Source organism: Notamacropus eugenii, chromosome 2 (genome assembly GCF_028372415.1).
Source record: "Notamacropus eugenii isolate mMacEug1 chromosome 2, mMacEug1.pri_v2, whole genome shotgun sequence".
Lineage (NCBI taxonomy): Eukaryota > Metazoa > Chordata > Mammalia > Diprotodontia > Macropodidae > Notamacropus > Notamacropus eugenii.
The window spans coordinates 311,133,484-311,150,986 of record NC_092873.1 but is presented as its reverse complement, the minus strand read 5'-3'; the positions used below and the strand labels follow the sequence as shown (position 1 = coordinate 311,150,986).

Sequence of the window (17,503 nt, the reverse complement as noted above, 5' to 3'; positions counted from 1 at the left end):
GAGAGAGGGGAAAGAAGGGAGAGAGGGGGAGAGAGGGGGGAGGGAGGGAGAGAGAGATAGAGAGAGAGAGAGAGAGAGAGAGAGAGAGAGAGAGAGAGAATGCCCAGGATCAACATTTTCTTGAGTAATATAGCTGCTTACTCAAGTATAAAACGACCTCTGAATTTACCTGGCCCAATCATGACTGCCTGTAGACAAGCTTGCTGTGAAAACAACTAATGGGGGGCTATGCCTGTGAGGATGATGGAGTTTCTGGGAAGATCAAGACTTTTATCCAAACCTCCATGCCCACACACCTGTAAAGATTGCTCTCTGTCTACAAAAGGTAACTTTACATTCTCTATTTAAGGAGAAGTCACTTCCATTCCATAAAACAAAATCTATTTTTTTCTCTTACTCCACATCAGTGATTCTTAGCATTGTTTTTAAGACACCTGAGTGTCATTTCCCTTTTTGTGATCTGTAAAATGAGCTGTTCTACAGCCTTCCTAGCTTGAAATGCCATAAATCCAGAAAAGGAGGATCCAAGGAAGGGAAGGGAGTGATGTGGACCAGTAGCAAGGATACTGAATTTGAGATGGAAGGACTTGAATTTGAATTCCAGCTTTAGCATTTGTTATATGTGCTATTTTGGGTCAATCAATGACCCTCTCTGGGCTTTAGGATCGTAGATATAGATACAGAACTGGACCAAGCCTTAAGGGACATGTGATCCAACCTCTTCATTTTATAGAAGAAGAGAGCGAGGATCATAGCAGTTAAGTAACTTGGCCAAGGTCAGACAACAGCAAGTAGGAAGATTGAATCTTGGTCCACTGTCTTCAAATCCAGTGCTCTTTCCAGCAAACCATCTTAGTTTCTTCATCAGTAAAACAAAGTATTTCACTACATGACATCTAAGGACCCTTTCAGAACTGAAATAGAGGATCTGATGATACTCTGGGCAACAGAGAAGGTAACATGAAAGAGCTGTGGAGGAAAGACTCTACAGTATGGGCTGGGGACAGGGATGCTCAGAGGTGAGGGAGGCCATTCTGACAACAGTCTGACCAGAGGCATGGAGGATCACAATGCGCATATATGGCAGATGGGAGTCCAGTCAAAGTGATGGTAAGATTATACAAAGCAGGAGAGGTGGTACTGCTAAAGTGGGAAAAGAAGTGGTCCATATTCCTGAAAGCCATGAGGGTTAGCCTACAGACTGTGAACTGAAGGCATGAAAGAGTCCTGAGCAGGTGATTTTGAACAGAGGACTGACATGATTAACACTATTGTATTAGAAAAATGTATCTGGCAGTAGGGAATATCTAAGTGGTAGAAAGGCCATTATCAAGAGGATATCAAACCTTGGTACCCCCTCCTCATTCAATAAACTCTTGTAGCTTCCTATTGCCTTTAGCATCAAATATAGAATCATCTGTTTGACATGGAAAGCCCTTCATCACCTGGCCAAATCTTATCTGTCTAGTCTTCCTAAGCTCCGCCTTCCCCCCACCCCTCACCTTTGTGATCTAGTCACACTGGTTTCCTTGGTGTTCCTTGAACATCCATTTCCCAACCTTGGGCATTTTCACCAGCTGCCCATCATGTCTGGAATTCTCTGTCTCTTTATCTTCATCTTCTGGTTTCTCTTGTTTCTTTCAAGCCCCAGATAAAATACAGGCTTCTATAGCCTTCCCAAAGCCCCATAATGCTAGTGCCTTCCCTCTCTTGACTATTTCGAATTTATTGTATCTATTGCTTATTTGTACATTGTTTTTGCATTCGATCTCCCCCATTTAGAGTGAGCTTCTTGAGAACAGAGATTTCCCTCCCACCTCCCTTCTGAATAGCTGGATGAGTTCATAAGTCCCTGAACAGTGCATTAAGGTATCTTTTTCCACATTGCCTTCCAGCACATAATAGGTAGGCACTTAATAAATGCTTAATGGCTTATTGACTTAACAAAGCATGTCTTTTCATAATAAATTAGAAATAAAAAAATAAGTATTTTCGTATTTGAAATCTTGTCCCTATTTTATTACACCTGCCAGTTAAAAACAAACCTTTATTTTTTTAAAGAATTATTAATATTTTTTGTAAGTAAAAATTATCATTAATTTCATTGGATAGTTACATTTTATTAATGGGTGACTTTTCTTTTTATGTCCCTTTCTTGCTACCTGCACAATATAATAATCAGGGAAATGTGGTTTTCATATAATTGATATCTACTTAAGGTATATTTTGCATGCCAGCATACATGTAAATCAAAGGTTTAGATTCTAGACCTTGCTTAGACTGGTAGCAAAAGCTTAATGCAGAACCACTCCATAGCACAATTGCCAATTTGGTAGATCTGATGTAAGGAGACTGTTTACCTTCAGCAATGGAACAGAACGTTCTGTATCTGATACATAGTTCTATGGAACTGATGCAGCAAAACTTTAATTTGGTAAATATTATTTTAAGACTCTTCTAAAGAAAACATTAAAATTCTGCTACCTTGAGTTTTAAAGTAGAGCATTCTAAAGCCATATCCCACCTTAGAATTCTATAAGATCAAAAATTTCACATATCAAGGGATCCTTGAAATCACAAGGAAGCCTTGTTCTTGGGAGATGGAAAGCGCTACAAGGCATTTTATAATTCATTAGGTACTTGCTGGTTTGGATGATACAATCATGTATTTGGGGAATTTTTTTTAGCTAAGGCAATTAGCCTCCAAAACTTCAAACTGCTTCCCTAGAATGTTTTTTAGATGAGAGAAATCACAGTATTCGAGGGAAAAGGGAGAAAAGGAGATTGAAAAAAAAAACCTGGAAATACCCAAAAAAAGGAGAAAAAGAAGTACATGCAAATTTTTTATTGTAGTAAGAGAAATAAATCTTCCTAGGTAACAAACAGGAAACCCCGAAAGGAGTCAAAGGGCCCAGTGTGACAGACTAGTGATTAGTAGCTAATGTAGAAACTCGCAAATTCACATGTAAAAATACTCAGAAAGAGTATTGCATCCCATGGCTTTTGGAGTGACAGTGACTGTAAGTGATTTTTAGAGCAGTTTGTTGAATGTTAGTTCCAGGGCATGAGAGGATTTGAGACCATGGACAGTAGGTGATCCTTAACCATTCTTATGTCTTGAACTCTTTTCGGCAGTGCGATGATGTCTATGTGCCCCTTCTCAGAATCACGTTTTCAAATGCATAAAATACATAGGATTACAATGAAAACCAATTATTCTGGAACAGAGTTATCAAAATAATAATAATTTTTTAAAAGCCTAAGGTAAAGAACCTAGGATTTGGTCCAACCTCATTACAGGTGAGAAACCTGAGGCCCAGAGAGGATAAATAGCTTGCTTTAAGGTCACATAAGAAATAGAAGCAGGATTTGAATCCCCAGAAACTGATTCCAATTATAGTACTCTTTTAAAAAAAATTTTCATTTTTAAAATTTTGAATTCTAAAATCTCCCTTTCCAACTCCATCCATTGAGAAGGTAAGTGATATGATGCCAATTATACATGTGAAAACATAAAAAATCTATTTCTATATTAGGCATGTTGCAAAAAAAAAAGCAAGAAAAACAAGGAAAGTGAAAAAGAATGCATTTCAGTGTGTACTCAGAGTTTATCAGTTCTCTCTGGAGGTGAAGAGCATTGTTCATCATGAATCCTCTGGAATTATTGTGGATCACTATATTGATCAGAGTAGCTAAGCCTTTCACAATTGATAATCATTTCAATATTGCTTTTATTAGGTACAATGTTTTCCTGGTTCTGCTAACTTCACTTTGCCTCAGTTCATTTAAATCTTCTTAGTTTTTTTCTAAAACCATTTCTCTCCCTTATAGCACATAGTATTCCATCACAATAATTTACCACAACTTTTCAACCATTTGCCAATTGATGGCCAGCCCCTCAATTTCCAATTCTTTGCCACTAAAAAATAAGCTGCCATAAATATTTTTGTTCATATATTTTCATTGATCTCTTTGGGATACAGACCTCATAGTGGTATCATTGGGTCAAAGGTACACAGTTTTATAGCCCTTTGGGTGTAGTTGCAAATTGTTCTTTTGAATAGCTGGACGAGTTCACAAGTCTCTGAACGGTGAATTAAGGTATCTATTTTTCCACATTGCCTCCAGCATTTGTCATTTTCCTTTGTCATGTCAGCCAATCTAGTAGGTGTGAAGTGGTACCTCAGAGTTGTTTTAATTTGCATTTCTCTATTTATGAGTGATTTAGAGCATTTTCCCCCTATGATCATGTATAGTTTTGATTTCTTCTTCTGAAAACTGCCTGTTTATATTCTTTGACCATTTATCAACTGGGGAATGGTTCTTATTTTTATTAAGTTAGCTCAATTCTCTACAAATCTGAGAAATGAAGCCTTTATTAAAGAAACCTGATCCTGCCCCAGTGTCTTGCTTTATTTCTAATTTTGGTTATAGTGACTTGGTTTGTGCAAACTCTTTTTAATTTAATGTAATCAAAATTATCTAGGATCCTATCTCTTGTTTGATCATAAACTCTTCCCTTATCAATAGATCTGAAGTAAATTTTTCTATGCTTTTTTAATATGTTTATGATATCACTCTTTATGCCTAAATTATGTATCCATTTTGACCTTAATTTGGTATATGGTCTGAGATGGTCTCTTTCTCTCCAAGTTCCTGATAATTCTATTTCAAGCACTTCATTCTTTGTGTATCCAGGTAGTCAGAACTGTCCCCTCTTCCCACAATTACTTCGTCTATCTCCTGAGAAATGAAATTGTCAATAGGAAAAATCAAGAATCAATCTACTTTTAGAAATATGGGGCTTTCAGTCAAAGTTCGGGGTAGCTGAAGTCCCCCATTGATGCTGTATCATTTGTCTTTGTGCCAGTATCTGTGTTGGGAACTCAGCATCAGATTCTTCCGTTTTAGTGGGTAGTCAATAATATATTTCCACAACAGTAATACTTCCTTTTTTCCCATTTCACCTTTTCCCCTCTGTTCTCCAACCTGTTTCTCCTGTCAAGTTTGTGGATTTTCAAAAAGATGTATAGCAAATGGTACTTTTGTTATTGACTAGGACATCTTAATTTAGGGTCATTAGAGCAGGAATTCAACCTTTTTTGTGTCACAGATCTCTTTGACAATCTGAAAGGACCCCCTTTCAGAATAATGTCTTTAAATGTATAAAATAAACAGCATTACAAAGGAAGCCAATTTTATTGAAATACAATTACCAAAATATTTTTTTAAATGAAAAATTTTCATGGAACCACACTTAAGATCAGTACTGTTCTAAGGTAACCAAGTCAACAAACTCTTTTTCTATCTTTCCTTACCTTACGGACATGGCAGGAAAACAGAACGTTCATGTATTTGTCCTTCCGCTTTAATTCATTGGCAACAGGGACAAAAGTGCCTGTAGTCTGAGGGGTATCTGGCTTCTGAAAAGGGAAGGAAAGAAGGATAAGCTGAGCTGGAGATTGATGAGAGGATGGGTAGACATAGCTGAGGTGCAGGGTCTGTAATGCCTCACAAATATTCACTAATGTTAACATTTATCACAAAAAATGACAACCCTTACTGATATACTTCTTTGTAACAATACTCATGACACTTCATACATGTCTCTTTTTGGTCTTTCCACTTAGACTCCAAACACTGCAAAAGTTGATGGCAGTCCATGTTGAGAGAGGTCACCTGGGCCAGGAGTTCTTGACCCTGTTGGTGTCATGAACCCTTCTGGCAGTCTGGCCAAATCTATGAACCCCTTCTCAATTTTTTAATTCAAAACTGAAGGGAGTACTAATTTGCCATTGTAGTTAGTGAAAATAAATATGCAATTTTTTTCTACCCAAAGTTTATGGACTCTATGAAATTGATCCATAGACCCCAGGCCAAGAAGCCTTGTTTTGGTCAGAAAGAGGAAGAGCACTGGAGCAGAAGTCATAGGTGTAGATCTGTATTGAGGGAGTAATATATATATATATTAATACACACACACACACACGCACACACACACACACACACAGATAAATAATAGTTGAAAGAACAACAGATTCCCTAAGCAAATAAAGAGGGAGCAGAATAAGGGAGTTACTGAACACTCAGAAGAGTACTGCTGAATATGCATGCATCAAAGAGATCAAAATTTTTTTAAGAGGTGGTGAAGCTGAGGGCAGCTAAGTGGTGTAGTGGAGAGAGTGTCAGGCCTGGAGTCAGGAAGACCTGAGTTCAAATACAGCCTCAGACACTTATTAACCATGTGACCCTGGGTTTTTATTTATTTTATTAACCCTGTTTGCCTCAGTTTCCTTATCTATAAAATGAGATAGAGAAGGAAATGGCAAACCACCCCAGTATCTTTGCTAAGAAAACCTCAAATGGGGTCACGGAGAGTCTGACTCAACTGAAAATGACTGAACAACAATGGACCTGAAGGATTTACCAAACAGAGCAGGCTTGATAATTTCACAAATTGTCATCTTAAGGAAAATCTGTGAAATTACTTAAGTTATTTTCTCTCAACAATTTCTCAGAGAAAAATTATTTGTGTGTGTGTGTGTGTGTGTGTGTGTGTGTGTGTGTGTGTGTGTATGCTCATATACGTAGAAAAAGGGCCAATTTCCATTTCCATCACTGTACTCACTGCTGCCAGGTAGTTTCCCTCCCAGGCTCTCTGCAGACCAAGGTCAGCCCTGTGACCTTTCAGCATCTCCATGGCAGCAACCTTTGCCCTGACCTGGGGCAAATCTGCAGGGGGGATGCTCCGGATAAGCTGGGCTGCTCTCCATCTACAAGAAGATGAGAAAAGATGGAAAACTAATCAAAATGACATTCTTGTGACCTTAGGCAAGATGTCTCCATTGTTAGAACAATTAAATTTCACATTACCCAGGGTGAGTCAGACACCTGTATTACTCCTATCCTGAAAAGGGAATGCTAGATGCCCCCTTGAAACTTATAGTAACTTTGACAAAGCACACACAGTTGGAGTCAACAAGTACTTTACCAACTGTCTACTAGGTTTGAGATGTTGCCCTTCTCCTTTCCCATAAATAAATACATACATGTTATAATAAGAAAAGGAAAGAAGGAGAATCAAAGGGAGAGTCATGAGACTGGGAGAGGGAAGGATCTCATGGAACTTTCATAGGAGAAGTGGCAGAGCTTACTTCTCCAAAGCAGAGAAGGATTTCAATAGGTAGAGATAGAGAGGGGACTCTGCAGAGATGGGAGAAGGATGCACAAGTGCACAGAGATAGAAAGGACCACTCTAGGATGGGCAACGCCTCATGGTCCAGTGTGGCCTGGTGATGGAGTACATGATAAGGAACAGTGTGAAATGAGGCCATCAAAGCGTGCTAGAGTCATATCATGACTCTCAGAGAAGGGAGTCTATATTAAGTCTGTGGGCAGTGGGGAAACAGAAGATTTTGGACCAAGAATGATGTGGATCAGCCATGCATTAGGAAAATTATTTTGGCAGTGAGCATTGTGGAGGAAAGAGTTAAGTAAGAAGCTTGGGATAGAGATTGGCAATGAGGAAGCCAAGAGAATAGTCTACGTAAGAGGTAAGAAAGGGGTGATTCAGGAGGGGAGCAATCAGGATAGAAAGCCAGGAAAGGACATAAATGCCAAATGATAGGTCAAATTAAGGGCTGTAGGAATTAAAATGAACAAAAGATTACACGGAAAAATGTTTATGTGAAAATAGCTACGCTGCTTAAGGCTTGAGTGTTTGGGGTAGATCAAGTGCTTGGTCAGTAGTATAGGGCCTCTGGCAGTATTTATAACAGAAAGATAGATTGAGAAGGAACTTTAAAGGACATTGAATACAACTCTCTCATTCTGTAGTCAAGGATTGGGGATAAGTGGTTTATCCAGGTTTACATGTCTAACAAGTGTCTCTGGAGTCTATCTACTGAATCTCCAAGCCATCTGCCTTGCCCAGTGCACAGAAACTCTGGACATACTTAAGGAATATTGTTTTGTTCTCACTGCTTAGACAAGAGAAAACAGAGCTGATGAGTAGAAGTTTCCATATATATATAAAAATATATATATGAGTATGTATATGTATGCATGTGTGTATGTACATACACATGTGTGTATATATACACACACATACATATGTGTGTGTGTATATATGTATATATAGTTTGTGTGAATATACATACACACACACACATATAAAGCCCCTTTTAAATGCCATCTCTTTTTCAAGTTTTTACAGATCCAATGTGAAGAATTTTCTTCACACTGACAGTCCTCATGTGGGGTATAGCTTCAAGCCCCATTACAGTCATTTTGGACACTATCTCTTGGATAAAGATTTGATACAATCAAGGTGATCCTGTGGCTGGGTTTGGGCAGCATAGAATGTCTAGATGGTCACTCACACTTTGAGAAAGGTTTCTGAGCTCATTGACAAAGGACAGTTGACCTGAAAAACCAACACCAAGAGTTGCTTCTCTCACAAGGAGAAATATCTCCAGAAGAAACTACAGCCAATGCTTATTTCTGTTCCTGTGCCTTCATCAGGAATGACTTTGCTGGGTGTTCTACAAGTGGACAGTTTACTTCCAATGAATTCCCTTTTCAGGATGATGACAGCTGTTTCCTTTGCCCCTAGAATATCCTGTGGCTCCACAACACAATGGAAGGAGCTTTAATACTTAGCTATCTCACTGTAAGCAGGACATGTTTGGGAGCTTTCTTCTTTGGTGACTCTTAGAGATGGAGCTAAGCCATGTCTTGGTTCCTCTCTTCCCAAGAACACTCATTTGACACACCTATAACATCAGTCATAGACAGCACTGAAAATGGAAGACTTTGCCATGCCATGTACTTGTATTAGAGTTGACAGGGGCACCTAGGTAGTGCAGTGGATAGAGCACCAGTGCAGGAGTCAGGAGGACCTGAGTTCAAATCTCACCTCATACACTTGACACTCACTAGCTGGGTGACCTTGGGCAAGTCACTTAACCCAAATTGCCTCATCCTGGCTCATCTCCAGTCATCCTGATGAATATCTAGTCACTGGATTCAGATGGCTCTGGATGAGAAGTGAGGCTGGTGACCTGCACAGCCCTTCTTCACTCAAAACAAAGTCAAGTACAAGTCATGTCATTATTTCTCTGATGGCATGGTCTTCTTTGGCAACGAAGGACGAACACACACAATCAAAGTTGACAAAACACCGGAGAGGATGAATTTGAAAGTTGACTTTTGCTTTAGAGGAGATTGGGAGTAAAGAATTGAAAATTCCCTTCTGCTTAATTAATGCTCTATATTAGGATGTAGATTTCAGGTGATCTACACCTAGATTCAAAAACATTCTACAAAGAAAACAGATTAAGGGAACCAACAGGTTAATAGTCACATTCTCAAAATAACAGATTAGAAATTCCTAACAGATCAAGAATCAATCTTTGTTTTTTTTCAGGTTAGGTTGTTGTACTTTGCATCTCCTATAATACAGTATTATTTCCTTTATTTCTTAAAAATCTAAGATATGCTTTGGTGTTTATGGTTAATATTCATTTCCTTGAGGAATAATAGTCTATACGCATGCTCTAAATTAAATTCATTTGACTTCATGATGGAGATGATGGACTAATATGCAAAATAAGAATAAGAAATGCATTTTTGGATTGCCCTATGTGGGAATGTCTTGCTTGATTGTGCTTATGCCATACAGAGGACTCCCCCACTCCTGCTTTCTCCTTTTCTCTCCCTTCTCCCTCCCTCTTTTGCTTCTGTTCCAGTGATTAACAAGAGGTGGAGAAAAACAAATGCTCAATTATTGTTAAAAAAAAAAAAAGATAAAACAGACATGTATGAACAATAGTAACATAAATTTACATAGCATTTCCCTCAAAATAACTCTACTCTGATAGGTAGTTCAAGTGTTATTATTCCCATTTTTAACCAATGGGGAAACTGAAGGTCACAAATGTTAAATGACTTGCCCAAGGAGATACAACTAGCAAGTGTTGGAGCCGGTCGTCAGGCATGTGTCCACTATACTACATCGTCAGCATCGAAGGTCTTATCATGCTGGACATTAAGTGAATTTGACATGTTAATGCCTGCAGGGGTTGCTCAATCCTAATGTAGTTATGATGGAAACAGTTTTCCATTTTAAACAATCTTGTTTAAATGTTGTAGTTTCCTTGTCCTTTTCTATGTAATGCTGGTGGTCCCTTTAACATGTAATTGAGGTATTTTGTATTTCACATTTTCAAATACTTCAAATTTTTGTATTTCAAATTTTGTATTTCAAAATTCAAGACCATTAGAGAAATAATTACTATATAGAAATAAAATTCAACACAAACAGCAGCTTCCATGAGAGAAAAACAAAGAGGAGAAAACAAAAATAGTAAAATGGAAAGATTTTGGGCTGAGGCAGAACAGTCCAGGGGCTGTCATACACTCAGTGGCGTCACAACAGTACTTAGCTCTCTGCCTTCTTTTCCTTCTGCGTTCACAGGTTTAATTCAATTTTTTTCCAATTCAACAAACATTTTCAAATATCTATTCTGTGTAAAGCATTGTGACAGAGAGCTCAGGGAGTACGGAGGCTAAAAGGCAAGCTATGACTCTTCCCATGACAAGCTCAAATACATTAAGCTCCAGAATAGACCGCCCATGGCTAAAACCAAGATAAGCAATCCCAGGGCACTCTCATTTAAATTTGAAGGCTGAGTACAAACCTTGGGAAAAGAAAGACTTTTGATCTGAGGCTAAAATTCAAAGTAATTTGATAAAGTTAAAGATTAGGGAGAAAGGTACCAAATGGTACTCAGAAATGCATCTCTTTAAAAAGCTTATGCTAGAAAGAATTCTTGTTTTTTCCATTGAAGTGATTTCAATTTATCTATTTTGGTCAAGTCTGCTAATAAACCAAGGTAGGAGAAGCATATTAACCTTCTCTTACCCAGAAACAAATGGAATCTGAGGGACATGGCAAGCCACTGCCATCTGGTGGCAGGTTACCTAAATTCCAGGTATAGTTTGAAAGATAAGTAAGCCCCCTTCCATTAAATTATCAAATATATCTATTAAGTGCCTACTCTCTATAACAGATGGCATACTATATTTTATAGATGGTACATAATATATGAAATGTATATATACATGTGTATGTATGTGTAAATACATGGATACATATCTGTATATTTGTGTGTATATGTACATATATGTACACGTACAGCCACACCCACCCATGACTAGGAGCTACAAGAGATACCAAGATGAAGAGGTGAGTGTTCTTACCAACAAGGAGATTACCTGAATCTGGTAAATTTCTACGAATCAGTCAACAATCATCCATGCCTTATTAAGTACTGACACTAACTCTAGGTGCTGGGGACTTGAAGATAAAAATCATTTAATCCATGGGAAATGTGTATACACATATTAATAGATACAAAATATTGATGAAGTAGATCAGAGGTAATTTTGAAATGTCCAAGCAGGGAAAGCAGCTGGGGGATCAGAAAAAGCCCCATGAATGACACAGGAAGGAAGTTTGGGATTCCAAAGGGTGGAGGTGGAAAACAGGGCATTCCCAGATATGGAGTGATAATGTGTTCTCTTTCAGGAGACAGCATACTGAGTGTGAGAAACAGCAAGAAAGGCCACTTGGTTGAACTATAGAGTGCGTATGAAAGGAAGTAACGAATAATAAATATAAAAGGGTAGACTGAGGTCAGATTGTAAAAGGCTCTAAATTACAAAAAGGGAGATTGATATTTTATCCTAGAGGCAATTGGGAGCAGCTACAGTTTCCTGAGCAGAGGAGGGACTTGATTCAAGCTGTGCTTTAGAAATCTCACTGTCAGTTCTGCCAAGGAAGTGTTGGAGATCAGATAAATTGGAGTCATGGATGCCATTAGGAGGTTATTTCAGTAGTCAAGGCAGGAGGTAATGAGGGTCCAAACTAGAATGTGGCTGTGTGAGTAACTAGGAAGTGAAGATGCAAGAAATATTATAGAAGCAGAAGAGACAAGACTTGGCAATAGTTTGATGAGCGAGAATGAGAAACAGAGGGTGACTCTCAGATTGTAAACAGGGTACTGGAAAAGATGGAGGTGTCCTTGAGGGAAACAGGCAAGTTTGGAATGATGGTGTATCATTATTTTTTTGGGGGGGGAGGGAAGATGAAGTATCCTGTTTTAGATATATATTGGGTTTGAAATGTCCATAGTTAGAAGATGGGAAATGGATCCAGCAGAGGAGGCTGAGAGAAGCATCAAGAAAGAATTGTCATACAAACCCAGACAGGAAAACGTGCCTAGGAAAAAAAGAATGGCCAATAGTGTAAAATACTACGGAGAGCTGAGAAACATGAAAGCTACAAGGGAAAAACCAACCCAAAAACATTTAACTTAGCAATTAGGGGATCACTGGAGAGAAAAGTTTTGACTTCATGATAGTCAGAAGCCAGATTGTGAGGGGCTTAGAAATCAGTGAGAGGAGAGCAAGGAGAAACAAGTGTCGCTCTTTTCTAGGAGTTTGGGTATGAAAGGGAGGAGAGATAAAGATAATAACTTGAGGGAATGGTGAGATAAAGGGTGGGTTTTTTTTAAAGGATAGATAATATCTGGGGATTTTTTCAGATACAGGAAAATGCTCAATAGAGAACAAAGATTTGAGAGAGGAAAGCTTTGATTGTGGACTTTATTTGCTACAAGAAATGAGAGGGGATGGGATCAAGGGTAAAGGGTAAAAGAAGGGTCATCTTTTCATCTAAGTTTGGAGTAAAAGAAGAAAGCATGGGGGATGATGTTAAGGTTTTTTGAGATTTAGAGAATGGGAAAGGAGATTGATATGAATAGTACCTATTTTTTTCACTAAAATATAAAGATCCTCTGCAAGGGGAAGGAGGAAGCGAGATGCATAGGGGAGGTTTAAGGAGAGAAGAGAAAATTTGGAACAGCCCTACTGGGGAATGTGATGCAGAGTCATTTAGGGAGGAAAAAAAAGACTTGTTTGTTACAGAAAGTGCCCAGTTAAGATTAGGTAACAAATTTGTAGTAGACCTAGTTGGTATAACTGCATGATTTTCTTAGACTTCATTCAGCATTAATGAGTAGAAATGGAAGAGGTGGTAGATATTGAGGGTAATGCAGGTCTAGGGTTTGGCAAGGTAGGAGCACTGAGAGGACAAGAGGGCAAGGCTCTTAAATGAACAAGAAAACATTCCAGATCAACACCAATCGCATCATTCATCTTTTGCAAAGTAAACTTTGTGTCATCACAACTTTTGCATGTTATTTGCATATATATATTTTTGCTTTCAAAAGTAAGAACCAGTTTGATGTAAGAAACTGCACCAATGTGTTCCTACCTCTGATAAATCGCCTTGAGGGCCTCTTCAAAGCGATGCAGAACTTTAGGAGGAGTTGGCCATGTCACATGCTTCCCATAGTCCTTCATATTCTTAACACCCTGCAAGCGCCTGTTGACCTCCTGGATGTATGCCTTGACTTTGTAACGCCGATGGTACCTGACAATGGTCAGAGCAGCCTTTGTTCTCTTGTATTTTATTCGGGCTATGGTGCCCCTCCACACCTTTATATGTAATAGAAAGAGAAGTGAAAAGGATAAAAATTGTCCATTTGATAAGTGGCTAGCTTCTAAGTTAAACAGGCATATTCAAGTCGTAATAGAAAATTACACAATTGTTATTTGGCATGGAGCTTTTGTGGAAGAGTAAAAGGGAGAGTTTAGCTTTAGGAAATGGAAATGTAAGAAGTTCAATCAACTCTCAATTAGTCATATAAATCGTGGTGTGGAGACGATGAGAAGACTAGTACTAACAAGCCAAAATGAATTTATATTTATCTTTGGAATATTTCCTAACTTTTGAAAGAGTACATCTGATTTCTTAAGATTTCATAATATATACTTCAAACAGAATAATGAGATTATGCAGTGGACTGAGGAAGAATTTGAAAGTCGTCATGCTTTTCCAATATTCCCTCTATTTAATTCAGCTAATCAATCAATCAGCAAACATTAAGTGCCACTGTGTGCCAGACATTGTGCCAGTTATTGGATATACAAAGATGAAACTGAAACAGTCCCTACATCAAAGAACTTACATTCTATTAACAAAGGCAATATGAACATATTCAAGAACGTATATACCAAAAATACCAAATAAATGCAAGGTTTCATAAAGGAGATGGTATTTTCTTGTTTCTCACTTTATGGTGAGGACAGATGGCATTAAACCTCAGACTACTGCAAATCACTAACCTAAGTTTGACTGATGCCCAGTTTATAGCTCTGGGTTGGAAAGAAAAGTTAGAACTAAATGCTTTACTTTAAAAGGAAAGAATTTTGAGCCTTTTCACATAAGTGACAGTGTAAGTAAGAATAAAGAGAGATGCTGATAATGACCAAACACAGACACTGTTTTCGCACTACTGATATTTACAAAAACTTTTCTTTTTGATTTCACAAATATCAACAAATGTATTTTTCTTTATGTAAATGGCAGAAAAAGATGACCTTGTATGGCACTGTGCATCAATTATGTGCATACATATGTATATAAAAGTATAAAATAAATAAAATATGGTACTGTTAATACTGATTGTCCTGCTTGTCTGAGTCCTCTTCCGAAGTGCCTTATTTACTCTTTAGGTATTGAAAATATTTCATTGACATTCTTTTCCTTTTTCTTCTTCTTTGTTTGAAGTCAATAGTATAATCACTTCGCTCAACCTAATGAAACTTCCCCTACAACTTTCCAAAAGCCTTTCATTTTTAACAAATAAGTACAGCCAAGGAAAACAAACCTCCATACTGACCATGAATATAGATCTCATCGTTCACCTTTAGTCCATCATCTCTCTGCTAAGAGGCAGGAAGTATGATTCATCTGCTCATTTCATTCAATGTTAATTCAGCCAAGTCCACCTAGGTTTCTCTGAATCTATCTTTTAAAATTTATTACAGCATAAAAATATTTCATTTTGCTCAAAATTTGACTGTTTCCCTTTTAATACCATAAGCTACTGAGCAATTCTCCAATTAAAAAGCACTTCCTTAGTTTCCAGTTCTTTGCTACAAAAAAAGTACTGTTATAAATATTTTTGTACATCTACATCCTTTCCTTCTTTCTTTGACCTCTGTATATAGATTGTATCATACATACACAGAATGTGTGTATGGTAGTGGTATCACTGGACCAAAGTATATTCACAGTTTGTTAACATTTTGGTAAAATTTCAAATTGCTTTCAAGAATGAACGGACCATTTCACAGATCTAACAATAAATGAGTATTCTTATAGCCCTATAGTTTCTCCAACAAATAATTTTCCTTTTCAGGCATCTTTGCCAATCTGATGTATATGAAGTGGAACCTCAGAGTTTTTTTAAATTGGGATTTCTATTATTGATGATTTGGAGCATTTTCTGATTAACTTGGATTTCTTTTCTTGAGAACTGCCTGCTTATATACTTTGATCATTTATTTGATGGAGAATGGTTCTTAGACTAGCATACATCTATAAATTCATTATATATCTTGGGCATCAGACGTTCATCAGAATAATTTGCTACAAAAAAATTTTCCAGTTAACTGTTGACCTTCCAATTCTATTTTGATTTAGTTGTGTAAAAACTTTTCAATTTTATATAATCCAACCTGTCAATTTTATCTCTTCTGATTCCTACGTTAGTCAAGAACATTCCTTCCATTAAGAGAAGTGAAAAGTATCTCTCTTCTCTATTTTGTTTATATACTAAGAACTTTTAGATTAGGCTATGTATCCATTTAGAGTCTGTTGTATTGGGAGATATGGTATCAGCTGCTGGTCTAAACCCAGTTTCAGCTAGACTGTTCACTAGTATTTCCAGCAGTTTTTGTTGAATAGTACACTCTCAGTAGTGAGGGTCCTTGGCTTTATCAAATATTATGTCACTATGTTTTATTGCTTCTGAATCTTACATGTCAAAGCAGCTTCACTGATCAACTTTTCTATTTTTTAACTGGTATCAAATAGTTTTGGTGATTAACCCTCTCTAATACAGTTGAAGATCATTTAATACTAGGTCCCCCTACTTCCCACTTTTTTCACCATTTTCTTTGAGATTCTTTACCTTTTATTCCTCCAAATGAATTTTTAATTTTTCTAGTTCTATAACCAATTTGTAGTTTGATTGTTATGATACTAAATCTATAAACTAAGTATTTTCATTTTTTAATATACTGGTATAATGCAACTATGAGTAACTGTTTAATTCTATTTCTATAAAGCGTTTTATACCTATATTCCTATAATTTCTGTATGTGTCTTGGTAGGTGGACTCTCAGATATTTTAAGTTTTTTTTTGAAATTCTGAATTAAACTTCCTTTCTTATCTCTTCTTAATTGGTTTTATTGGTAATGTAGAGAAAATCTGTGTAAGTTTATTTTATGTCCTGCTACTTTATTAAATTATGGTTTCAATTAATTTTTGGTTGAATCTAGAGTATTGTTCACCAAAAATGATCATTTGCTTCCTTTGTGCCCATTCTTATTCTTTTAACTTTTTTTTTTTGGTCTTACTGCTGTAGCTAGAACTTCTAGTACTAAGTTAAACAACAGTGCTGACATCGGACATCTTTGATTTATTTATTCATTAGAAGGTCTCTGATGTTTTCCTTTAAACATATTCTAGCTCTTGGTTTTAGATACTGTTTATTATTTTAAGGAATGGTATTGTTTAAAATGTCATTTAATTTTTTTTTACATAAAGAAGTACTGTTATATTTAGTCAAAAACATTTTGGGATGATCAATTTCTATTGTTTTTGTCATTATGTCAACATCATTTTGATAGATTTCCTAATATTGAATCTATCCTGCATTTCTTGAATAAATGCAACTTGGCCACAGGGTAAATAAATCGAATTATATTTATAATTTGCTAACATTTTATTTAACATTTTTTTAGTATCAATATTCATTAGTTATAGGGTGCTATCATTTCGGTGTCTGTTTCATCTCTCCCTGGTTTTCTTAAAAGAAACACATTTGTCACACAGAAAAAGCTTCTAGAATACCGTATTTATTTTTGTATACAATCTGTATAATGTTAGAATTAACATTCTCTGTCAGAGAATTAACACTAAATTTACCTGGTCTTGGGATTTCTCCTTTGGGAGTTTTTTTCTGGTATCTTCGAATTATTTTTCTGTGTTTGGTCTATTTAAACTCTCCATTTCTTGTGTAGTTAAACTGAATATTTTATGTTTTTGTAAACACCCATTCATTTTGTTTGTTAGCAGTTTTGTTGGGAGATATTTCTAATAGTTTCCCTTACTTTCCCTTCATTAGTTGTAATTCTTTTTCATTCTTACAGGCACCTACATGGTACAATGGACAAAGTTCACTGGAGCCAGAGTTGGGAAGATATGAATTCAAATTCTGCCTCAGACACTTAATAGATATGTGACCCTGGGCAAGTTACTTTAACTCTGACTCAATTTTCTAATCTGTAAAATGGGGATAACAG

The 17,503-nt window shown here is 36.9% G+C and overlaps 1 protein-coding gene across 3 annotated transcripts in view; it reads right to left on the bottom strand.

Moving 5' to 3' along the window:
* MYO1D (myosin ID) overlaps positions 1-17,503 on the bottom strand; it is a 395,320-nt gene that overhangs the window by 142,996 nt on the left and 234,821 nt on the right. For all 3 annotated transcript variants that reach the window (XM_072644957.1, XM_072644959.1, XM_072644958.1), the window contains exons 17-19: positions 13,340-13,563; positions 6,629-6,773; positions 5,319-5,423 (exon numbers count right to left, since the gene is read on the bottom strand). In XM_072644957.1, coding sequence (XP_072501058.1) covers positions 5,319-5,423; positions 6,629-6,773; positions 13,340-13,563 — 474 coding nt within the window. The remainder of the gene's footprint in view (positions 1-5,318; positions 5,424-6,628; positions 6,774-13,339; positions 13,564-17,503) is intronic.